This window comes from Furipterus horrens, unplaced genomic scaffold (assembly GCF_987537825.1).
Source record: "Furipterus horrens unplaced genomic scaffold, mFurHor1.1.pri manual_scaffold_11, whole genome shotgun sequence".
NCBI classification, from domain to species: domain Eukaryota; kingdom Metazoa; phylum Chordata; class Mammalia; order Chiroptera; family Furipteridae; genus Furipterus; species Furipterus horrens.
The window spans coordinates 74,281,334-74,306,359 of record NW_028327181.1 but is presented as its reverse complement, the minus strand read 5'-3'; the positions used below and the strand labels follow the sequence as shown (position 1 = coordinate 74,306,359).

The 25,026-nt window shown below is 40.4% G+C and overlaps 1 protein-coding gene across 1 annotated transcript in view; it reads left to right on the top strand.

The window, feature by feature from the left end:
• Positions 1-14,419, top strand: part of UTP18 (UTP18 small subunit processome component) — a 37,444-nt gene extending 23,025 nt beyond the window's left edge. The window contains exons 10-14 of the mRNA XM_090257691.1: positions 1,218-1,341; positions 7,429-7,603; positions 11,766-11,908; positions 13,216-13,254; positions 14,262-14,419. Of these exons, the coding sequence (XP_090113817.1) occupies positions 1,218-1,341; positions 7,429-7,603; positions 11,766-11,908; positions 13,216-13,240 (467 nt within the window). The 3' untranslated portion in view covers positions 13,241-13,254; positions 14,262-14,419. The remainder of the gene's footprint in view (positions 1-1,217; positions 1,342-7,428; positions 7,604-11,765; positions 11,909-13,215; positions 13,255-14,261) is intronic.
• Positions 14,420-25,026: the final 10,607 nt, after the last annotated feature.

The following is a 25,026-nucleotide window of genomic DNA, read 5'->3' as shown; positions in this document are numbered from 1 at the left end:
ATACAAAAGAATGCATTGAGATGGGAGAACTGCAGAAAGAATTTCCCTTTTATCTTTTCAACTTTTACCAGTTTTTTCTTTTTCCTCATGGATTCAGTGTTACCTCCTTTGCCTTAAGTCATCATCCACTTACGATCATTTAATGGACTTGCTTTCTAGATGACCTTCCTGCCCTCGATCCCTTCTCTTCCCATTTTAGTCTCTTGCTAGCTAATCTTTAAACACCTTCTTTTATTGTACCATTACCCTGCAGACAAACATAAAGTTTTTGAAAAATTACCCTATTAAATTTTTCCAATTATGTTTCACTGCCACCTAACCTGAACCTGTATGCCAGCCTGGGATATTTTATTTGTTAATGAAATAGTTGAAACAGTAAAATCTGTTGAATTCCCATTGGGAGGATAAGAGTATATAGAACAGTGAGCTTTAGAGCAATATCCACAGAAAAGGAAGAGCTGAAATAGGTGAGTGAGGAGCCACCTTTGAGATGCATGTAGGGTCATTACAGAAATAAATCTGTGGTGGGTGTGGAAAAGAGGGTTATCATCAGTATTGAGTGCTGTAGGAGTGAGAGAAAAATTAAGGACTTGTTTCGGCAATTAGATGGCCATTTTTGTTACGAAGATTTTTGTGTTCTCTACAGTTTTAATATTCTTTCCTGTAAAAGTTCTGCCAGCTCAAAACTGTGCCTATTCATATTTAGCATTTTTTACTATTTAAATTAATGTGTTAGTTGATAAATTGTGCAGTGTCTTGGTTAAATTACACATTCCTTGTGGTCTGGACCAGTTGATTCTTCACTTTCTCTCCTTCATCAGTTTGGTATCTTAATCACCTAGCCTTCATATTAGGTGCTCTAATACCTGTTGATAGATGTTGAAAGACCTATGCCAGTGGGCAGTTTGTTTTTCAAATTTGCTCTCATAATCTGAGTGAAAAATAGAAACTTTTTCTACAAGCTTAACTCAAGCTAAGAGTTTGTGACTTGCACTCATAAGACACTATTATTAATAACTAATTGAGGATGCAGTTTTCTGTATATGGGAATGTCTGCAAGAAATTATTTTAGGCCAGTTTTGAAGATCTAGGATATTTATAGCAGGTATTTATTTGTAGTCCCTTGTACTATTCAAGAGGAACTAAGAATGGTCGGTTCACTTGACTTTCAAGTTTAAAGCAAAATTAACCAAACCTTTTTTGGTTCTTTCATTCAGCGGATGGAGAAGTTTATGTTTGGGATGTGAACTCTAGGAAGTGCCTGAACAGATTTGTTGATGAAGGTAGTTTATATGGACTGAGCATTGCAACATCTAGGAATGGACAGTATGTGGCCTGTGGGTAAGTAAAGAGAGGTTCTTGTAACTATTAATTACATTGTACTAATGAGAAAATACTAAAGAATTGATATACCAGATGGTGCTTAAGTATCAATAGTTCAGTTTATAAACTATTCAGTAATAGGCAATCGGTGAACCCAGGTCCTTGACATTTTGCCATCTTAATATACATATTATTGGTGGCTTATCAGCTCTTTAGCAAAGGAAATACTGTACTGCCTTACATACATCACTGTATTTTTTTTTTTAATATTTGAAATATCCAGTTGATCACATCGAGTTTTCCTATTACTATTTTAGCTACTTGCCATTGATGAGGAAGTAGAAATAAGGCACGCTTAAAGATACTTAAAGCATTACTGCCTTTATTTGGCTAGGTGGTATAAACCAAACACATGTTCTTTAGAAATATTATTTGCTAGTATTATAGAAATTTTGAAAATTTTACATAGGACATGTTATTGTGTGATCACAGGAAAAGAATGGTTGTTAAACGGGAGGAAAGGTGGCTTTATTCCCCTGCTTGATTCTGAAGATGCAGGGTGGGGGGAGGAGGCATTAGATACTTACCTGTAATTTGTACCTACCAAACCATTCATCAGCACCTGTAATTTTAGAACTTTCAGAAGTGGATTCTTATGACTTTCTTAGACTAATGACAATTGATCTGTAAAGAGATTTCAGTCACATCTTCCCTAGAGGGAAGGACAAGTGAGTCTTGTTGCCCAGAAGCATAGTATACATACTATTTTTTTTTTCACTTTACTCCCTCCTTTGAGATGGAAATTGAGGAAACATCCCTACCACATTGGAAAATTGTGGAGCGTGGAGAGCAGGGCAGTGTCATGTGATCTGCCAACGGCAGTAGGACTGTAGCTGGTAATTTGGTGTGGGAGTGCCCTGGTTAAGGCCCCTCCCTTTCCTGTGCTACCTGTAGTCACCACACTTCTGCCAAACCTGTAGGGAGGGACTTTTCAGCACCAGCTCAGGGTTTGTCAGAGTTGTGTACACTAAGGCAGCAATTCAGAATTAGCAGGACTGCCTGGCAAGGAAACTTTCAGATGAAGACTGGTGTTTAAACTAATTACAGCTACTTTTAAGCAGAACTGCTTTTGCCTTTATGTGGGGAAAGAATAACTGCACAAAATGACCTCCACTCAAATTTGTGAAGTTAATTTTTTTTTTTATCCTTGCCTCTCTATTTTGTATCACTTTTATTAGTCCTTTTTGAAGGGCCCAAACAGGAAAGACTGATATTAATAGTTTAAATTGCCCTTGAGTGTAATTAAATTATGATGTGTTTAGTTAAAGAACATCATAAGATTGTTATTGTTAAATCTGTAAAGAAAGGCCTTAATGCATGTTTAACGAATTTCTGATGTCATCAGGTAGGTGGGAAACAGTACTGGTGTTGGAGGAGCTAGAGGCCTTGGCTGGCTGAGTGTTGGCTCCCTCATCCCTCTCTTCCTCTCCCTCCTTGTCCCTTAAACTCCCTCTGTTTCTCTCCCTCCCTCTCCTAGTACTGGGGTGAAACCCTTCTGCCTTGTCTGCTGCTGCTGGGAATTATTAACTCCTTTGATTTCAAAACTCAGTATCAGTTAACTCTGCTCATTCAGTGTTGTGACCTAAAGTGGATGCTTTCTATTTGCAGTTTTGCTCTCATAGGGAAATAGGGAAACTGAGGATGTTGGAAATAGAGAGCTCTTTTCATTTACATTGTAGTCTTTTGTGGCTCTAGTTGATCTAAGGATTGTTAGCTCTGTAAGATGCAGTTGAAATCATTGACAGAGTCGGGTCTTGAGCTGTGTAGTCTTACCTTTCCAGATCAGTGCCTTTCTCATCCACTGGGTAGAATCTGTAGTTATGTTATACCATTGCTGCATCTTCTGTAAATGAAGTAGTACGTTTTGTTTTGTGACTCCCTATCCAGTTGACAGATGAGTCAGAAAAAAAGAACATTTGAGTGACCATTATGTACAAAGCCCTGTATGTTAAAGGATGGGTGAGTGTTGTTTGAGACAGTAACATAGCCTGTTCTCTCCCTTAGTGTGCATGGGCCCTTATGACCTCAGTACGAGTAATACCAGATAAGGTGGCCCCCATTAGGTGACGTGGAGAATTGCTTTGTTTTGTTGCTGTTGCCTTATTTTCTCTGATTATAGTGAAGTTAGGAATGTTTCATATTGCAGCCATTGTACAGGTCAATAGCTTGGGCTCTTGCCTTTACCGGAGGTGTGCAAGCTACAAACCACTTTTTTGGGGGGAGGGGATCTTTGCATTTTGAGAATTGTAGGTCAGTGCCAAATTATTTTAAAATTTTATGTATTTAACATACACATATGTTTTATATTAACCATATATTAAATATATGTATATATTTTATATTTCAAATCAAAATTCTGTCTGGTGATTAGAGATTTGTTGACTTTAGCCTTCAGCTTCTTTAAAATACACAAGTTCAGATTATCTTTTTACTATGGTTTCCATCGAAGTAATTTCAAACTGTGTTTTGACAAATTACTACAGTAAAAAGGTTTACAATATTAATAGCAAAATTTTCCCCAGCATTTACTGTGTGCCAAGGATTGTTCTTTTCATTCATTCATTTATTTATTTGTTAAATATTTTACTTATTTTTAGAGAGAGGAGAAGGGAGGGAAAAGGAGAGGGAAAGAAACATTAATGTGGGCGAGAAGTTGTCTCTTGTATATGCCCAGACCGAGGGACTGAACCCACAACATAGGCATGGTCCCTGACCAGGAATTGAACCAGCAGCCTTTTGCTTTGCGGAACAATGTTCAACCAACTTATCTATCCCACTCAGGGCTGTTCTTTTTCATATATGACCATATATGTACATGTGTACATATATAATAAGTCTGTCTGGAAAAAGTCTAGCCATTAATAATATTATGAAAATGGTTTGCACGACATCGATATAATCTGGCAGCAAAGAAGAGTGATTGCAGTGTGCATGTGTGAACAATGATGACTTAACTGTACCTAGTCAGTGGGGACATTAGATGTCATTGAGTGAGCATGTGTATTGTGTGTGGCCATCGCATTCAAAATGAACAAGTAGAGCAATGAAGTTGCGTCAAATTTTGCTGAGCATTCCTCCTTGGAAACTATTCGGATGACTCAGATGGCCGCAGCTGTGAGTAACTGGTGACTGGCAGCTTCATCACGACAACGAGCCTGCTCATGCATCCCGTATCATGCAGAGTTTTTTGGTGAAACATCAAATCATCCAGGTGACTCAGCCCCCTTGCAGCCCAGATTTGGCGCCCTGCGACTTCTGGCTTTTCCCAAAACTAAAATCACCTTGGAAAGGGAAGAGATTTCAGACCATCAGTGAGATTCAGGAAAATATGACAGGGCAGCTCTTGATGACTGGGAGAACTGTGTGAGGTCCCAAGGTGCCTACTTTGAAGGGGACTGGGGCGTCATTGTCTTATGTACAGTGTTTCTTGTATGTTTTTCAAAAAATGCCTCTTCTTCCTATTTTATGGCTGGATACCTATTTTTCATATTATATATGGCTGGATACCTTCTTGACAGACCTTGTATATTAACTCTGTGTGTGTGTGTGTGTGTGTGTGTATTTTTGTATATAAACTAATTTAATTATAATTTCTGACTCCATAATATAGGTACTATTATCTCCAATTTACAGGTGGGGATGCTGAGGCACTGTGAGTTAAATAACTCAGTTAAGGTCATCCAAATAGTAAGTGGTAGAGCCAAGAATAGAACCCCAGGTAGTCTGGCCCCAAAGCCTGAACTCTTAACCACCCTGCTACCTTTTCTTAAGGTACACCTCTGTGTTTTTGTGTTTTTAAATATATAGATGGTACAGTTAATAGGCGTTTTGTAAGTTAAGACCTTTTGCAAGAAGTAAAGAAAGTATATAGCCCAGCATGTCTCGAGTGTGACTTCTTCTGTGCCACCTGTATAATCCCTTTGGGAAGTCGGCTTCAGTCATTCTGTGCTTCAGCTTTCACATAGCTTTATCTTTTATCTTTTCAAATCTTGAAATGTACCTAGGATTTCTGTTTTTCCTACTTAAATCTGGGTTTTAAATCCTTAGCTTAAAACTGCTTCAGGATTTTTGTGATGTCAGTAACCTAACTGGATTTGCAGAATGGAAGCTAGTTTTCTGTAACTTAAAGCTAACAAAAGTTTCTCTTTCATCCTTGTACTGTAGGGTATTTTCCATATTAGTTTATTCTCACTACGATTGTCTCTTTCCTGTTATTGCTTCATTTGTTTGTATCTCTGTTTTTAATTTCTGGATGGTGTTTTAGTCTAATCCTGCATGTCCATCACAGTAGCCACTGGCCGCATATGGCTACTTAAATTTGAATTAGTTAAAATAACAAATTTAGTTTCTTAGTCACACTAAGAAACTGTTCCAGTGTTATTGTTTTGAAATGTTTAATTATTCACTTACAGTTGACACTACTCACGTTTTAAATGTTCAGTAGCTACCTGTGTCTAGTGGCTCCCATATTGGATAGCATAACAGGCTGTTTCTTAATCCAGTCATTTTTTTGATAAGGGAACTGAGGTCAGTTAGGTGCAACTTCAGTTTTGTTTATTGGTTTTTACTCATTAAACAGGTTATGTTGGCAGAGCTGGATCTGGAATGCAGGTCGTCTGGTTCCCAGTTCTTTCCACACTACCCACCCCCCAAATATGTTGATTTTATTTAAAAAGAATACAGGGCTATATAAAAGTGTGAAACTTATTATGATTTAGGGCCTGGAATTAATAGTCCTTTATTTTTAGCACTCGTAAACATTAAAAGTGGGTTTTTACTTCATAACAATCTTCAGGAAAGATATGTTTCAAAATGCAAGAAAAGCCTGTTTTATTCAGTGATGTATTTTGCTTTGGTTTTCTTGTTCATAGAAACATTTATTGAGCATTGAACTAGGGATTGTGAGATAGAAGAACAATGCATCATCACCTCATAGTTCACGATCCCATGGTGAGGACATGTATATATGTATCTATTTGGGCAAGTCCTCACAAGGGCTGCTGTTCTTTTTCAGACAGTGCTTTTTAAGTCTAAGGAATGGTGAAGGCTGTTATAAATCAACATCTGGGAAAGTTTTTTTGGTGATCTTGGCACTTGAGCTGGGCATTTTGAGGGTCAGGTAGGATTCAGAGAAATAAAGTTTCAAGCTGTTGGAAAGTACAATCCTCATTATAGGAAGAACCATGGACTCATAGCATGATCTACAAGACTTCAGATTTTAAACAGGTGGGTTTTTTCCACATAGTAAATGCTGAACATAGTGGATAAAGTTGCTTGGGTGGACCTAGAAGTACCGCATGTGAAGAACTGCTTCGTTCGAACAACAGTTCGTATTCGGTGAGCCAAACATCTGCAGCTTGTGGAGCAGGACTGTCGACTGTAAATGTTTAATAAAATGCCAGTGCCTGGCTTTTACTTCCTTTGCTCGAGATCACCGTATTTCCAACATAGAGTTCCTCATCATCATCCACATCTCCAGTTTCGCTCATGCCCTTTCTTAACTGCAGTTGAGTCTCCATAAAAAGGCAGAGCTTTCTGGGCTTCTTTAGGGATCAGTGAAAACAACAGACTAGGATCTTGGGTCTCAGAAAACCCTTTCCAAGGGGCAAGGGCCTGCACATGGACACAGCATGTAGCTCAGAAATGAAGCTGTTAGGACTGGTGCAGGGAGGCCCACCTGGGAAGGCCAGGCCACCCCTGGGCTCCCTCCCGGGCCTTTCTCCACATCCAGTGCAGGCTGGCCTCTGGCAAATGTAGGATCATTGGACATGTGGTCACTGGCAGTGCTGTCTTTGGGGCCCTCCCCTGAGTAACTTGGGGTGTGGCAGGCACTGTGAGCCTTGTCTGCTCCCCCAGGGTAGTGGCAGTGAGTCACAGGGACTCCTGGGCCCAGGCAGCTTCTTATTCCCTCTTCCTTCCCTGGAGGAAGGGGGAGCAGCGGCTGCGGGCATGGCGGCTTACACAGGCCGACACGGAGGAGGGGGTGGGGTTAGATGTTCCAATAGGCTTGTTTTTAATCTGTTGTATTCCCTTTTCTCTTTGCAGTTCTAACTGTGGAGTGGTAAACATATACAGTCAAGATTCTTGTCTCCAAGAAACGAACCCAAAGCCGATAAAAGCTATAATGAATTTGGTTACAGGTGTTTCTTCTCTGGCCTTCAATCCTACCACAGAAATCTTGGCAATTGCTTCAGAAAAAATGAAAGAAGCAGTCAGATTGGTAATACCTCTACTCTTTCCTTTTATCATTGAAAACTTGAATATTTTAAGTTGAAGACATGGAAAGGTAACAGGAAAGGAGAGTGCTGGGTTACTTTTAAAAGAATAGCTTCTTTTGATCTGGAAATGACTAGCATTGCAGCTTTTGGGTGTGGTTGTATAAAAGATGCGCAATAGCCACTAAGTGTGTGTTATGTCAGTTCTTTGGGGAAAGCTGTGCTGTTATATTAACATTTCTTAGAGACTGTTCTTTGTTTCAGAGGTTTCTTTCTTTTACACATTATTAAGGAATATGTTAAAGGCAAACACTTTCCTCTACAATTTTCTTATCTCATCTGCCTTTTTAAGGCCTGTTGACTTAATGGAGTGGAGGCAAGTCCTAGATTTTGAAACTAAATTGCACTTGAAAATAAATTTTGTAAAAAGATCGCAATTTAAATAACTAGATAGTACTTGTGAATCAGGACCCCTCCCAGGTTTGGTGATTTTGTGGGAGGACTCACAGGACTCAGTGTATGGTCGTACTTATGGCTAAGAGTTATTTCAGGGACAGGATACAGTGCAAAGTCAGCGTGGTGCAAAGTCCTCTCCAGGACACCATGGAAGGGCCACCGTTGCAGGTAGACCTTTCTAAGGATTAGCAGCCTTAGAAACACTTTTCTGACCAATCTCAGAGCTCAGCTTAAATGTCGTTGCATCTCTGTGAAGTTTCTTTCCGTTGAGGCAGAATTGAGTTCTTTATTCATTTAACAGAAGCACCAGGCATACAAGGTGGCGTAGGACTTTGAATAGCAGTACTGCAATTGTGCTGCTGTTATGTGTATACTACCAGGTCGTAAGCACTTTACGGGAACTGTTATTTTTCTCTGTCAGCAGTCTTGCATACTCCCTCAGCCTTGTATAGTGATGTAGAGTTTGCAGGGATTTACAAACAGTTCTACAAAAAACTTTGAGTCAAATAACAGTTCTCAGAGGATTGACTTACCCAAAGTCAACAGATAATAAAAGCAGAATTGTGCTTCTGGATTCCATATTTTTTCTAGCACTTGAGTCGTTTTCTGTTGAATTGCTCAGAGCCCTAGAATGTGTACAGGACTTGAGATGGCAAGTAGGTCAAGGAGGAGGCAGAGCTCCCACCTGTGTCACATGGCGCAGCCTCACTCTTGTCTGATACATATTGGCTTGCGCAACATCTTTGACGGGGGCAGGACTCTGCTAGAATAAAGCGTTGGAAAATTACAGCATTGTTTTATTTCCTCTCTGTTGAATGACTCCATTTGGTAAACAGGAAGGTTCTAATTCTAGTCAGCTTTAAAATCTCCATTCTAATGGGAGTGGTAGCCTAGTACATATTAACCTTTTATCATTTTAATGGTAGTAAATGGTTTTATAAAACCATGGGATCTGTCTCATGTTGATGTAATATGTTCTGCAAGACACCTGGTTGTTCTGCTTAGTTTGCTTCAGTGATCATGGCAGCATTTCTTGTGTTTTTTCTATTGTGGCAAAATCACACAAGGAATTCATTAGTAACAGCCAGATCCCTTTTTTCAAATGTTAGTCAACTGTAATATCTAATGGAAAGGAGCCAGGCATAGCGACTCAGAATATCTCAGTCAAACAATATCTGCGCTCTCTCATAATGACCCAAACAGCACTGTTATCCCAGCACAACGCAGTGAGTATAAACCTAAACTATTGCACCGGTAAGAGACCCAGAGTTAAATTATTACATCTATAATCTTGAATGTATTAGAAAGTTGTAGAACTTTCTATCTATTAAATTAAAGATGGGTGAGCTTTTACTTGTTGAATTTTGATGTCTGGGCCCTTAAATGTAATGACAGAAATGTGGTTGGAGACAAAGGGAAATTTCTGAGGTAAAGAAGTTTGGTTTTTATGGGCTTTTTCTTAATTAATTGTTCAATTACAGCTTATAATACAAGGGCCATAAAGAGAGGTTATAGTGTAGTTACCTTCTAATGAGGTGGGGTCATGGGCCTGAGGGAAGACGGACTAATGCATGGAGAGATTACACTGGGGACTTGGCACACAGATACAGTTGAGTCTCTTAGGAGGACATTGTAAACAGTTTTTTGTTTTTGTTTTGCCCCCAGTAGCTAAATATAGGAAATAAAATATGAAAACGAGTTCTTGATAAATTGGTGTCCGTCCTCCATTAGAAAGAACACACTGATCTCTTGTGGGAAAGCATGGCCACTCTGTGTCGGCATGTGGTTATTTGTTGCACGAAGGCACCTCTTAAGGGACATAGTTTACATTGTAAACTTCGTGTGTGTATTTGCCACAGTCTTTCTGGCAGTCTGTTCTGTTTATTTAGCTACAAAAATACACAGCTACCTTCTGTTAAAAAGTAGGCTTTAAAAAGTTGCTGTGTCATGTGCCCAGTTTTTGTACTGTAGGGAGTTCCCTATTTGTAATAAACAGTTGACTTAAGTATAAAGTTACATGAATCCAAATTTCAGTCAGAAAATGAAAAAGGTGGTTTAATATCATTATCTTCAAGTAGAAAGGTTGGCTCTGGTATATTTTGTTTTGGAAGAGTCAGAAAAATAGCTCCCCAAAGCTCCAAGTCATGACAGAAAAGTTACGAAGCAAATTTACAGGCATAGTTTTAAGAGTATCAGGTTACATATAGGGTGGAAACAAAAGTAAGTCTTGGGAAAGCTCTGTTCTTGGCACTTGGAGCAAATGGTATTTCCTGATAGTCTGCTCCCATGATGCCTTGGATCTCCTGTTCCAGGTTGGTGCATCCTCGGAGGATGCAAACTTATAATAACCTCAGCCAAACAGGAAGCCAAACCTCTTACCAGAAACTCATGATTTCTGCATTCTCAAACTAAGTGTAAAAATCATACATTTTGCAATATCCTTATTGTGGTTTCTCTCCTAAAAGACTAGACTGCTTTATACTTAAATTTTTCAAAGAATTTTTACAGAGTGGTGTTTTAAGAAGTTTAAAAGTTAAGATCAAATTGGATACTTCTGGCTTCTTAGCTTTAACGGGTCAAGAACACTTCTTGTTATTGCTAATGCCTTTGCATTGATGCCATGCTCTGCAGCCAGACCCTGTCTTCTGGAGAAGTTGAGAATAATTGAAAGTGGCTTGGGGATTCCCTATAAACTTTATACTTTCTTGACACAGTGGTCAATAAGTATATACCAGGAAGCAGGACCTAATAAATGACTGCCTGTGAAACCTGCTTAATAGACAGGTACATATTTTAATGGTACTTGTCTATGAAAATCATCTTGATTGGGTGGTTTAAAGTCTCATCTAAAAATGTGGAGGAGGACAGATTACCAGGAAAAAGAGCTGAATGATAACTTTGTATTTGAACATGAGGGTGCTGTATTTCTTGGAAGAGCTAGAGAACATTTGGAAATGAGAGTTGTTAAAATTCTACTCTGCTAAGGTAACTGATTCCTTACTTGGGTTTTATTTATCTATAAATTGGATAAGGACTTGCCTCACCTATCTTGGACTTGAGTTCATTTATCCCAGAAGTAGACTCCCTTGGAGAAAGAGACTATGTCCCTCTGTGCTTAGGCATGACCTTGAGGGAGCTTTTGCTCTAAATCAGAACAGTTTCACTTGAAAAACTAGGTTTTCATTATTCAGTCCTCCTTGAGAGACTGCAAAAGACAAAGAATGCATCACAGTTGAAAAATAAAAGTGAGAAAAGGAAATTATATAATATTGGAATACTTGGTGCGACTTTGCCAAGGCTTCAGTTGCATAAAATCACACTCTTTGTAATGTTTAAAATACCTGCTCCCTGTGACAAATTTTAGTATTCTTCACTGTGGTCATTAAGTTAGAGCATTAATGGGTATTGCTACTGAGTTTTCACTTTGGTTTATTCATTCATCTATTCAGCAAACATTTGAGTCTCTCAGGCACCATGGCAGAGGCTGCATTAAAAACATCAAGAAAACACTTTTTTCTCTTCCCTTCCTTTCCTCTTAAGTGAATAATAGCACATTGAAAATCAAATGTTAAATTTGGATTTCGCTATATTACTGTGTGCTACAATCATAATGAACTTTTTGTTCCAGCTAAGAGATAGAATTAAGATTAAAATTTAAGAAAGTTGAGTTCCAAGTTGTTGCGGTTTAAAGCTTTTTATCATTTCCTACAGGTTCACCTTCCTTCCTGTACAGTATTTTCAAACTTCCCAGTCATTAAAAAGAAGAATATTTCTCTTGCTCATACCATGGATTTTTCTCCAAGAAGTGGATATTTTGCTTTGGGGAATGAAAAGGGCAAGGCCGTGTTGTATAGGTAGGTATTATTTATGCTTAAAAGTCAGAAATACCTATAGTCTTCTTTTGAAAATGGGAAGAGATGCTGTTGTTAAATTTGCTGATTTTCCAGTTATGTACAATTTGTTAATCAATTACACTGATGAGATATTAATTAATAAATTGTAGAGTGTAGAGCTCTCATCTTCATTATCTAACAAAATGTACATTTTTCTATCATAAAATGTTACTAGCTGAAAAATTCACCTGGGTAATTATTATGTTTTTAGCTGTATTTTGATAATGTCAAATTGAGGAAAAGTAGCCACTCTAACAATATTGCCACTTTCTTGGTGCCCCTTAGATTAACCTTGGTTTATTTGGCAATTTGCTATTTACTCCATTAGATTTAAACGATTTAAAAAAATGTTTCTCTGCAGCAGTAAACTCTAAATAAGGATGTTAATCACAAAGATATCCAAACGTTAGCTCTGCCCAGGTTCTTTTCCACACTCAATAGTCTTGGCTATAAAGCAGAAACAAGTGAAATCTAATTGCATTGTTGCCAGAAGATGTAGGTGACAGGTGGCTCCTAAGGGAGAGCTGAAGAGCCAGAAACCTATGACTTAAATCACACAGCCCCCTCTCCTTGCTCCCTGGTGTTGGTAGTGAATGTTGCACAGAAGCAGTGGTTATGTTTGTATGTTTCAGGGAAGGCCTGCATTGAAAATAATGAAATCTGGAGTGAAGAAAAGGAGGCATGTAAATTGATTTTGAGGATATAGTTGTGAAAAGAGAATATAGCAAACAATAATATGGTTTCAAGTTCTACTTACTTTGAAAGGAAAATATACCTGGAAAATTGATACATTTTATCATTCTCATTTCACATCATTTTTGGTGATTCTTTCAGTTTGGATTTTATAAAAGAATGCAGTCTTATTGCACTTTGAAAGTCTCCTTTAAAGCTTTGGTTTATTATAACTGAAGTTTTCTTTAAGCCAAAGTCCATTAGAATTTTCGCCAGAGTATTGCTCTCTAGTGAGAGTTTCTAACAAGTAGGTTGGACTGACAACATTTCTGTTGGCTATGGCTGATCAGGTATTTCCTGGACCCCAATTTGATGCTTGGGGGCAAGCTTAATGCTTTTATCTAAAATCTGAGGCATTAGCATCAGGATCCTTTCAGAATGTCAGATGGGGAAGTCTTAACCTAGCTGCCTGGTGAGAATGATTGTGATTACCCTCCCCCCAACCCCAAGTGTCCTGAGGGCCGTTCTGTGATCTGATTGGCAGTACTCTGGGTAATTGCAAACTGGTTTAGATTATTTGTCTTTTATTTTTGCAGGTTGCACCATTACTCAGACTTCTAAAGAGATCGTTTGAAGTAAGAAAATCCTTTTGAATTGCTTCTTCGGGTTTTAAGGTTACACCCATTGCTGTCAGTGGCAGAGAAGGGACTGCATTAGCCCGTCTTTGTTTCTTTGCCCCTGGGTTGCCATGTGTTCAGTGAGAGGAGTGGGATGGAAGTACATCAGGAAGAACCTGGTTGGACAGGAATCTTCCTTGGGAATTTATTTATTTTACTTTTTATTTTCAGATTTTATTTATTTATTTTGAGAGACGAGAAGGGAGGGAGAAAGAGAGGAAGAGGAACATCAATGGGTTACCTCTTGCATGCCCCCAACTGGGGACCTGGCCTGCAACCCAGGCATGTGCCCTGACTGGGAATCAAACAAGTGACCCTCCGGTTCACAGGCCGGCACTCAGTCCACTGAGCCACACCGGCCAGGGCTTCCTTGGGAACTTCTTACTCCAAATCACAACAGTCTCACTCTTTTCTTCTGAGTTCCACTCTAGTATTGTAGTTACTGAACATTTAATCCACAAAGGAGAATAGCCTGAACAGTGAGAGATAAGTATCTTCGGATGTAATTAAAACTTTCATGAGCTCAAATCCTCCTATTTTGAATGTGTTTCTTGAGAGATTATAAGTGACATGCCCTGTAGCTAGTTAATAGTGGCTTGTCACAGATCTACTTAATGCCTGGTCATTAGTTTTAAAGCAGTAGGACATGTTTCTTCTCCCATGGCTTGATCTTTGTACTGAGATATGGTGATAGTTATGAGGTTGAGCTTTGTAGCTGGCCTCTTCTTCATAATTGGCTGATTTGATCTTTGAGATTCATAAATGTGGAGGAGAGACTCTGGGAGTGCATACAGATTTAAATAGAGAAAAGAACTTTTCAAAGTAGAAGAATGTTGAGCAAAACATTTGCCAGGCAGGGAAAGCAGTCTAGCTATCCTACCTTCCAAAATTACATTGCCAGTGCATGTTATTTGTTGATGATCAGCAGTTATAAATCAAGTGTATTTCTTCTGTTCTTTCCTCAGATTCATTTGAGCCTCAAGAGAAGCTTGTCCTGATAGATCTCAGAAACTTTCCAGAATGTATGATAATATGTGGATAATGATTTTTGAGCCAGCTTTGCATATTTAAGTTAGAAATGTTTTAATAAACACATGGCAACTTTGTATGACAATAAATGTATGTGGTTCTTCCCTCCCCACCTACACTCAGATGCACTAACTTAGATGCATTTCTTTTAAGACCAAACATGAGAAATTGGAAATACCTGTCTGTAGCCAGAAGTAACATAGGCAGATGTTTTCATATTTCCCTGATTAACATTTCCACCTTTTCCGTAGATCTCTCCATGTTTCAGGGTAACAACTAACAGACGCTCTGATTGGCTTGACATGAGAGCAGTGAGTTCTCAGAGAATGAATTTTAAACTTTTAAGATTATGGGAATGGAAAGACTATTCTGGTCTTGGTACTTCTTCAGATGGTTGTGATTGTGGGAGAGGAGGCACATGAAAACCTGTTACACTTGTCCTACTAATTATTAGCCACTCCCCTTCCTGGAAATACTCCTTGCCCCAACTTAAATGCTTCAAGTTCCACTCCCCACGCTGGAAATATTCCTTACCGCAACGTAAATGTTTCCTTTTAAGTTCCAGTGTTGACAGTTGATTCCATAATTCTTTATTTGTAGGATAACCGTGCTTTAGTCCCTATATTTCATAATGAAAGCTGACACTATATACCATGTATTTATGAAGTATTGGTTAGGAGAAGTAGCATCAAGTTGGTCTAAGAGCTTTTACCCCACCTCCTTGCTGAAATATGGAAAAGTCAGGTGAGAGGAGGACGTTTTTCCACTGACAAAAAAATGGTTCTGCCCAGAGAAGTAATAGATCCCACTTGACTGTATTCAAACAAACAGGGCAGTAGAGGGTATCTTCAGTGTCTTCAAGGCCCTTCCAGGTGTGTTGGTGATGATCTAGAGCAGCCCAGTAGGTGTGGATTGTTAACCCACCCCAGCATCTTTCTAAGAGGACATTTTCTATTAAGATGAGCTGTTGTACAATTAGGGAGACCATTCCTCTGTCCCCTCCCTTTGTAGCAATATCTTCCATAGCAAAGAATACTAACGCTGAATGTTTCAGATTCCTGACTCCAGTTGACTTGTGTTACCTCTCTCTTGAGTTGCTAGAGGGCAGCATTGGATCATGAGAGGAACTGAAGGAAGAAAGCTTTTTATAGTTTTTTTTTTTTTTTTTACCACCTTGTCTTTAGCTTTGGCTAGACCATCGTTTGTTTCAGAAACTGACACCAAGCCATATATGTGCTTCTTTTGTGTATGGTTTTCAGAGGCTGAAAGATGTACAGGCAGTTATCATTCTAGAGAAAATGATGGAAGCAGAGTTTAAGTTTTAACTCAACGTATCTGGGTCATTTTTATACCCTTGTATACCCAAGATAGAGAAATGTGCTGTTTGTTCTCCAGACAGAGATGCTACCAATCCTGTGTCTTTGTCTTTTAGGGTTTTTCTTTTTTTCACTCTCAGTGGAAGTTGGAGATTTGAGTCAGGTTCTTATTGCCTCTCTTTGTAACCAGTGCCAAGGTAACTCTTGAAGGAGGTGAGAGCCACAGTCATGACATTTGCACAATTCTGTATTGGCTAAGTTAACATGAATGTAGCTGGTATCTGTGTTTTTCGGGGGTGGGGGTAATCTTGAGCTATAAGGTGATATGTTGCCACCCAGAGCTACACAGGATATACTTGGATTTATTTGGAGTGATGACAAGTTGAAGTCCAGTGTATCCCACTCACACTCATTAAACTGAAGAATTATTAGTCTTTGGAACTTTCTTCTCTTTGAACAAATTACAGGTGAGAAGTCTTTCCTTACTGTGTGTGCATTTCTGGTGAGGCTATGGAACCCTTTCTAAGCCTGCACAGCATGAGGCGACAGCTGCAGTGTTCGTGACCAGCATTTTTACACTTGAGTTTGGGAATGGGGTGGAGGCAGACAAATGTCACTGAAAATGAACTGCTTACTTACACCTGCAAATAGCTCCTAAGTTACTTGGACCTCACATAAATCCATCTCCAGATTCATCACAAAAAGCAAAAAGCATTGTCTGTTCTGTTGCTCTTACCTGGAGGAAATGCAAGCTGGCATCAGAGGTGTGGGAAGAAGGGAGGAGGTGGGGTCGGAGCAGCATTTTTGAGCCCCTGCTGCCATACTCGTGCTGACGTCGGGATATACGTATCATCTCAAATTCTCATTGTTTCTCTGTAAGGAAAGTAATACTCTCTTTTTATAGGGGAGTAAATTGAGGTTCCGAGGGGTTAGATTTCTAATCTGAAAGCCATCATCCTTACTCGAGTGGCCTTCAAAGTGGGGTGTGCATACTTTTAAATTTTATTTTTCAATTACAGTTTACATTCAGTATTATTCTGTATTAGTTCCAAATATGCAGCATAGTGGTTAGATAATCATACTTTACAAAGTGTTCCCTCCAATATTTCCAGCGTCCACCTGGCACCATACATAGTTATTACAATATTGACTATATTTCCTATGCTATACTTGACATCCCCGTGACTATTTTATAACTACCAATTTGTACTTTTTAAACTTTTTACATACATTTTTAAATTAAATTTATTGGGGTGACATTGGTTAATAAAATTGTATAGGTTTCAGGTGTACAATTCTATAATACACCATCCGTATATTGTGTGTTCACCACCCCAAGTCAAGTCTCCCTCCATCCATCAATTTGTACTTCTTAATCCCTTCACTTTTTCACTCAGTCCCTCAATGCCCCTCTCTTCTGGCAACTGTCTCTGAGTCTGTTTCCATTTTGTTTACTTTGTTCTTTAGATTCCATATATAAGTGAAATCATATGGTACTTGTCTTTCTCTGATTTCACAGCATAATACTCTCTAGGTCCACCATGCTGTCAGCAAATGGTAAGATTTCATTCTTTTTTATGGTCAAGTAATATTGTATACATGTACCACAGCTTTAAAAAAAATTAATTAATTAGAGGGGAAAGGAGAAAGAGAGGGAGAGAAACAGCACTGTGTGGTTGCCTCTCACTCGCACCCCCAACTGGGGACCTGGCATGCAACCTAGTCATGTGCCCTGACTGGGAATCGAACCAGTGACACTTGGCTTGCAGGCTGATGCTCAATCCACTGAGCCACAGCAGCCAGGGCTTACCACAGCTTTTTTATTCATTCATCTATCGACGGGCACTTGGGTTGCTTCCATATGCTGGCTATTGTAAATAACGCAGGGTGTGCATATTCTTAACAATGTGATACAGCCCATTAGCTTGTGGAAAGGAAATAGAATGTGTATGCTGTGGAGAAGTTTTTTTTTTTTTTTATCATGCATTTATATAGATCATGTGGATAATTTATAAACACATATTTATATTGGGGGTATATACTCAAAGGTTTCCTATGTAAGGGCCACTGAATTAAGAGGTCCAACCTACTGCACTGCCAAACCTGGCACACCCTGAACTGCTTCCCCCATCCTTCACTTCCCCAGACTGGTTTCTGCATTTCTTATAATGTTAACAGCTCCTCCATTAACCTAGTTACCTCCTCTAGGCACTGAAGACTGACTTTAAACCTGAGATTATTCTCTGCCCCTAACCTCCACCACAAAGACTAGTTACCATTTTTTTTTCTTCCAACGAGTCCTTTTATCCTCCCCCGATCCTACCATTTCTCTGGTTTTCATCAGCTCTCATCTGTTAATTCCCCAACTGGTCTCATTATTTCCTACTTCACGTTTTCCATTGAAGCTTCCTGTTGCAGCCAGAGATGTCTTAAAACATTTATATGGAAAATTTAAACATACAAAGAAGAGAGACAACTATAATAAACTGGATGCACTGCCAGCTTCAGCAATGATTAACTCCTGGGAGTCTTTATCCACATGCCTACCTGTAGACTCCGGTTATTTTGAATTCAAGCCATGATGTATCACATTTGATCTGTAAATATTTGAGATGTGTTTTAAAAATTCAAATCTCAGCATAATATTCTTGCTTAAAATCCTTAGCACTTCATCTCTCCGAAACGCTTCAGTTTTCCCACGTATGGAAAGAGCGTAAAAATAGACCTGCCTTATAGGACTATTTATTAGGTTCAGAACAGTACCTGGCCCAGAGCAAGCTCTCAGTGTTAGTCTCTGTCATTATCATCGTCATGACTGCGGTCACGCACAAGACGATATTCAGGCTCCTTCACTTGGTAGAGGGGCCCATTATTTCTGCCTCTTCCCATCTCTCCACCTTCCTCACTCACCTTATGCTACAGAAATATTGAGCTCCTTGAAGTTTCCTGGAATAAGCCAGCCGTTTTTCTCTGCCATGCCTTTGTTTTTGCGGATGCTTCCTTCTTGCCTTTTCTTTTTGTGCCTTTGAACTCTGCACATCTAGCAAGACTGAGATAGACTTCTGCTACAGTATTTAACACCCTTTGTTGCATTTGTTTGTTTATACAGTCTTTCTGTGAAAGATTTGAAGCAGCTTTCCAAAACACGGTAAGAAGGGGAAGTATACACGAACCAGGGCCTGTGGGAAAACGGGGCAAATTAGAACTCAGATACGTAGGCCATGCATGATTCCTAAAGTTAGGCCTATCTCCCCGCCGCCCCCACCCTCCACCCCCCACCAACCCTCCAATTTTGGCTTCAGCAATACTCAAATATATTTTTTGGAAAAATGTATTCTTTTAAAAAGTGAAAGTCCTCTTTTCCCTCCCTCTGTATGGGAATCTGTTAACAGTTTGATGTACATCTTGCTACTAGGTATTTTTTATTGTTGTCGTTGAGTCAATTATGTGTTTAGATGCAAGAAACAGAACCTGAGAAATAGTGGCTTAAATCACAAGGACGTGTTGTTTAAGAAGTCTTAACGGTGGCTGACTCGCTGCGGAATCTGTCTGGTGGCTCAGCGATGCCCGTCTCTGGTCAGCGTGTCTGGGCTGCTTTGCCAGTGTCTCACGGCTACAAAGTGGCTGCTGCACCTCAAGTCCTCTGCCGTCACACAACATGAGAGTGTTCCAAGCTGGAAGGAAGGAACCGCTGCTTCCCTGGCAAGGCTTTTTCTTTTGATCCAAGGGGAAAGTTGTCCTAGAAGTCACCTTGCAGACTTTGCCTCCTGTTTCCTTGGCAAAGAGAACTGTTTTTTCATAAAACCAATCATGCTTCATCCCAGGGGCCTGCTGGCCCTGAGCACACAGCTATCTGGCTGTTGCTTGAGAAAAAACTGGGCATTCTGTCTGTAAGGAGGAGAATGACTGTTGGAGGGAAAAAAACAACTTTGCTTACTCCAGGAACATGCATGCATTAAAATTTTTTTTTTGTCTTCTTTTCTAACAGTAATAAATCGAAATTGGAATGTTCTCCAACTCAGTATTTTCACTTAATTTCACTTATGCAGCAGCTGTGGCAGTACGTGTGGGTTTATTTCATTCTCTGTAACTGTTGCATAGTATCTCTGACTGAGGGACATTGGGATGGTTTCCTGTCTTTTATTGTTACAAAGAACGCTGCCATGAACTTTCTTATCCGGGTCTCTTTGCACATGTGTATTTCTCCAGGGGAGATACCTGGAAGTAGAATTGCTGGATAAATGCATTAAAGAGTTTGGTAAAAATTGTTCTCCAAAGAGTCTATGAGAGCTAAGCAGTGACAAAATTTCACCACTAGATGTTACTGTTTATAATCTAGTGAGTGAAAAATGGTATCTATTATTTTTTTAGTTGGTTATGCTCTGATTTTTATTCCTTCCTTTGAAAAAAAGGACAACAGAAGAAGCTAATAGTCCTTCTCCTAGGAAAGCAGTCTCCCCATTACACCCCACCCCAATGTCCCATTCTTGACAGCGTTTATTAACATATTCTTCTCTTGCTAGTATTTTATTCATCTTTGTACCTTCAACACCTAATTTAATGCTTGCTCCATATATGAGATATATAATTTTATGAGCTTAAAAAAATCTGACTTGATAACAGAGGAAACAGCGTAAATAAGGGGTAACAATGACTAAGCACATTTTCTGAATCCCACATCAAGTACATCAGTTGACTAAGGATTTTTGTGATTCAGGTGTGAGAAACTGTCTTCGAGGTATAATACAAATGTAGAAATAACAGACTTCTGCTCTGACCAGTGTGGCTCAGTGTGTTGAGTGTCGTCCCACAAACTGAAAGGTCACTGGTTTGATTCCCAGTCAAGGCACATGCCTTTGTTGTAGATTCAGTCCCTGGTTGGGGATGTGCAAGAGGCAACTGATCAGTGTTTCTCTTGCACATTGATGTTTCTTTCCTTCTCTTTCTCCCTCTCTTCCCCCGTCTCTAAACATAAATAAATAAAATATTTAAAAAAAAGAAATTACAGGCTTATGAGGTATTTTGGTGATTTATGGAGACAGCAGGTGGGAATATTTGGAACTGGGACTATTTTGGAGGTTAAATTGTGAAGAAGAGCTCAAGAGGGAATGATGAGGCATCAGGAAAGATGAACTGTAAGGGAGCCAGAGGCAAAACTCAAGTTAGTAGTTTTTAAAATAGATGATGAGTTGAAAATAAACTGAAACTTTGAGTCAGCCAGCAGCCAGCAAATGCATTTTCTCATTGACAACTAAGCGGTGATAAAATTCCCTCACTGTACGTCCTGATTTCCCTTCAGAAAGCACATATGGCCTTTACATAGTAAAGTGAAATAAAATTCCCAGAAATTCCAGTAAGATGATATATTATTTTAATAGGATTCTGCTCTCTTTCAAACTCTTGCTTCCTTAAATACAACATTTTCCTGCTGTTGCCCTCATCTGGATTTTCAAATCCTCCATCTATCTACCTGCCCATCCATCCATCCACCCACTCATCCACCCATTCGTTCCATCCCATCCACCCAATGAATGTCAGTTGAGTGCTTGTATATGTCAGACTGTGTTGTTCATGCTGGGTCCCCAGCACTCATGAGTGGGTACAGTCCCTCCCCTGAGGGAGGGTATGTTGCACACTTGACAGTCCAACAAGTGTGACTGTGGGGAAGGGCAGAGTGCTTTGGGAACATGGAGCACAGAACCCTCACCTGGTCCAAAGTGTCCTGGAAGGCTCCCTGGTAAGTTGAGTTCAGAAGAGTGAGCAGGAGTTAGCCAGGAGACGCATTTCATCCTAGTTCTTCCTGCCACCTCACCCCTTTGCTCCCCGAGGCCTGCCCTCCATCCTGCTGGATGGAATTCCTCATGCTGTTGTGAGAGCTCCCAGTACACCTCTGGGTGCTTCTCTATGTTTGGAGCCCTGGGTCCTCTGAAGCTCCTGGGTCTCCAGGGAACCTCATTCTTGTCTTCGATGGCTCTTCTGCATTCATCCCTTCCCCCCTCTCAGTTTGGTGAGAAAACGCAGTGACTCTTTCTTCTTAGGCAGTTCTCTAATATGACTTTGAAAGGGCATTTTGTCTTGTCTCCCAAGTTTGGGGTTACTTTACTCATCCTCATATTTATAAGGCACTTTAGCACTGCGTCCAGCGCCAACTAAACTCTTGATGTAATGTTATTAGAAGTATTATTTTTAAAAGACTCTGACAGTACATTGTACATAATAGGCACTTCATAAGTGCTGAGTCCCTTCTGCTGTCCCAGTGCCCTGGCCCAGGCTGGGCAGAGGTGGTAGAGCCATAGGAATCATAGTTTGTAGGAAACTTGGAGGTCATCTGGCCCCAACAGTGGAGTGATTCGTCCAAGGTCACACAACTTGTTACTGTTAGAGCTGGACTTGAAATCCAGGTCTTGACACTTGAACCCAAATGTCCTGACTTGCATTTTAATGTTCTTTCCACTAGGGTACTGCCTGCTGTGGGGACCCTCAGTGGGACTCACTGTCTAGTCACCAGAAGGGTGACAAAGGTTTTAAGACTGTGCTCTCAGCTCCTCTTATGTCCTCTGTGAGAAGTGAATTGTCTTCTGAAACCCTGAAAACTCCCAGGAACTCCTTCCTCTCCAAGGAGCATCTCTGAACATCCCTTGGGGCAGGGGAGAGAGGATCCAATGCCCCCTCCTGCTAGTTCCCAGTCTGTCCTATGTTGAGGGTTTGGAGGGCCTATGTTCCTGAGTCTCCTTACATCCTTCATTCTTGGCTCGGAGGTGTCCTTGAAGCATCCCTTCTGCTTTGCTTGTGGAGACCTTGCCTTCTAGGTGCCAAATGGTACCTACTGTGAATCTTCTGTTGTACAGTTTTAAGGACACAGAGTCCTTTTAGAGATGTGCTCCAAGAGGCAGTACAGGATAATAGTTAAGAGCATAGAACGCAGAGTCAATCTACTTGCTTTCAAAGGCCAGCCTTAATTTGGACAAATAATGCTCTCCATGTCTCCGTTGCTTCACCTGTAAAAGAAGGACAACAACAGAGGCTACTCCGGAGGGCTGATGGAGAATTAAGAGGCACAACAGCATGTGAAAGCACATGGCCCATTTCTGGCTCATGGCAAGCATTCCATAGATGCCAGCTGTTATTATTTTCTCATGAGATCCTACAGCAGCCATAGGAGGTAGCAGGGCAGGGCTTATTAACCCTTTTATACTCCTGGGAAGGCTGAGTTCAAAAATGTTAAATGACTTGATCTGAGGTCACAAATCCAGTAAATGGCAGTGAGAACCTGAGGTGTCCAGTGCTCCTTCCACACTCAGAGTGACCTCTGGAATGAATAGTGTTTCCCCTCGGAATCTATCTGCCCAGTTGACTTTCATGTCTGTGAATTCTCTCTCCTTCCTGCTGCTCCCCCTCCTGCCAGAATTCTTCCTGGGCCAGGTCTCCAGAAACTCATGGGCCAAACCTCACCCTGTCGCTCAGAGGCTGCCGGGACACAGGTATGTCTCAGGAGGGATCAGGAAGGGTACTCAGTGGCTGCGATGTTCACCCATGCAGTGGGTGCCCTGCTGGGTCCTTGCTTAGCTGTCTATTGAGTGGAATTACTTTTGAGTCCCTCCAATTTGAAATAAGACCCATCATAAGTTTATGCATTTGAAAGTTGCAGAATCATTTAATTCTTATAACAGGTATTGTTAATATCACTGAAAAGGTACGAATGAGTTTTTACACTACAAAGGATAATTTCTCATGCAGGAAATTATCTTAGGTATGACTATAGGTAAGTCTTTGGTATGACCACAGGAAGTGCATAATGACTGGTGGTTTTTCTTTTTATGGGGCTGCAAAATGGTAATATTCGAATTCTATATATTTTTTTCATTTATTAGTTGGAATGCTGTTATAAAGAGATACCCTCATTTATCATTGGGCTCCCCAGTGGTGCAGTCAAAGGCAGGATGAATGCTGAATTGTTTCCCTTTACCAGTTTCCAAGATGACAAGTGGACTTCCTGTCATCCTCTGAGGTTGACCAATCTTTTTTATAAAATATCATTACAAACCTATGGATTTACATATATTTGATGGATCTTAATCTATGGCAATTATTATCGTTGAAGCTCAAGTTGTTCCATCTTTGGTCAGTGGAAGTTTCTTCAGCTTGGTTCCTAAGTTCTCTGTGTAAGAACGGTGTCGCTCAGAGAACCATGAGGAGGCAGCGAGCAGAAGAAAAGAAGTTTATTGAGGGAATTAGCAAGCGGGGAGGAAGCCGTGCCGTGAATGGCTGAACTCTGGGGTCCTAGGGAAGGAGGGGCTGTTTTATAGGGGGAAGAAAAAAGAAACTATTGAATTCAGTCGTTATCTCGCAGCTGTGAGTCTGAGGGCTGATCGAGGCAAACGGAGCTCGGGTTGATGTACCCCACTATCATGGGAAACTCCCAGACAGCTGCAGGTGGGTGGGGGGAGGGGGCATAGCATGGGAACCAAGGCTGTCACTTTGGACATGAGACTAGTGATTTTTTATTTTTATTTTTAATATTTTTAAAATTATTTATTTATTTGTTTATTTTATTTTTAGAGAGAGGGGAAAGGAGAAGGAGAGGGAGAGAAACATCACTGTGTGGTTGCCTCTCACTTGCGCTCCCAACTGGGGACCTGACGTGCAACCTAGTCATGTGCCCTGACTGGGAATCGAACCAGCGACACTTGGCTCGCAGGCCGACGCTCAATCTACTGAGCCAGAGCAGCCAGGGCATGATTTTTTAAAAAAATGTTTTATAGCTTCTCACTATTTGGTATGACAGAAATGTTCCAGGTTCATCTTGCATGTTTCCTGCACCAGACCTGTCACCAGCCATTTCTCTGAGGATTCCTGATTTCTTTGAATGAGAAATCCTACTTCAAGACTATCTACTCTGGTTGTTAGTGATGCTCATAGCTCCTGAGGTTAGTTATTGTTTCTAGACCTTTCCAGAACAGAAAGGGGGGCGGGGAATTTGTTACATGTTGAAAAGATTTGTCTGTGCCTTGTTGGAGGAGGTCACCGACAGGATGTGACCTCTGGCTGACCTGTGAGAAGGACCCAGGCAATCGGAGGCTTCCCATCCCTCTCCTGTGTTTGGAAGGTGCGTTCTGCTTGCTTTCTCTGCACTAGAAACTGCTCCAAGGATGCAGCCTCGAGAGACAAGATGCTGTTGAGACCATCTAAAATGAATATGTGACTGAATCCAGGTAAAGCCTCTATTAAACATTTAAGATTCTGGCTGGCAGGTGTGGAGATCGACCCGTCTTAACGGTGCCCAAGGCAAGCCTCATTGGTAAGTTCCATTGCTTATTAAACCTGCCACCTACCAATCTAGAGGTCTCTCTCCTTGTCCTCTGTGTATGGGGCGCTGGTTTCAAAT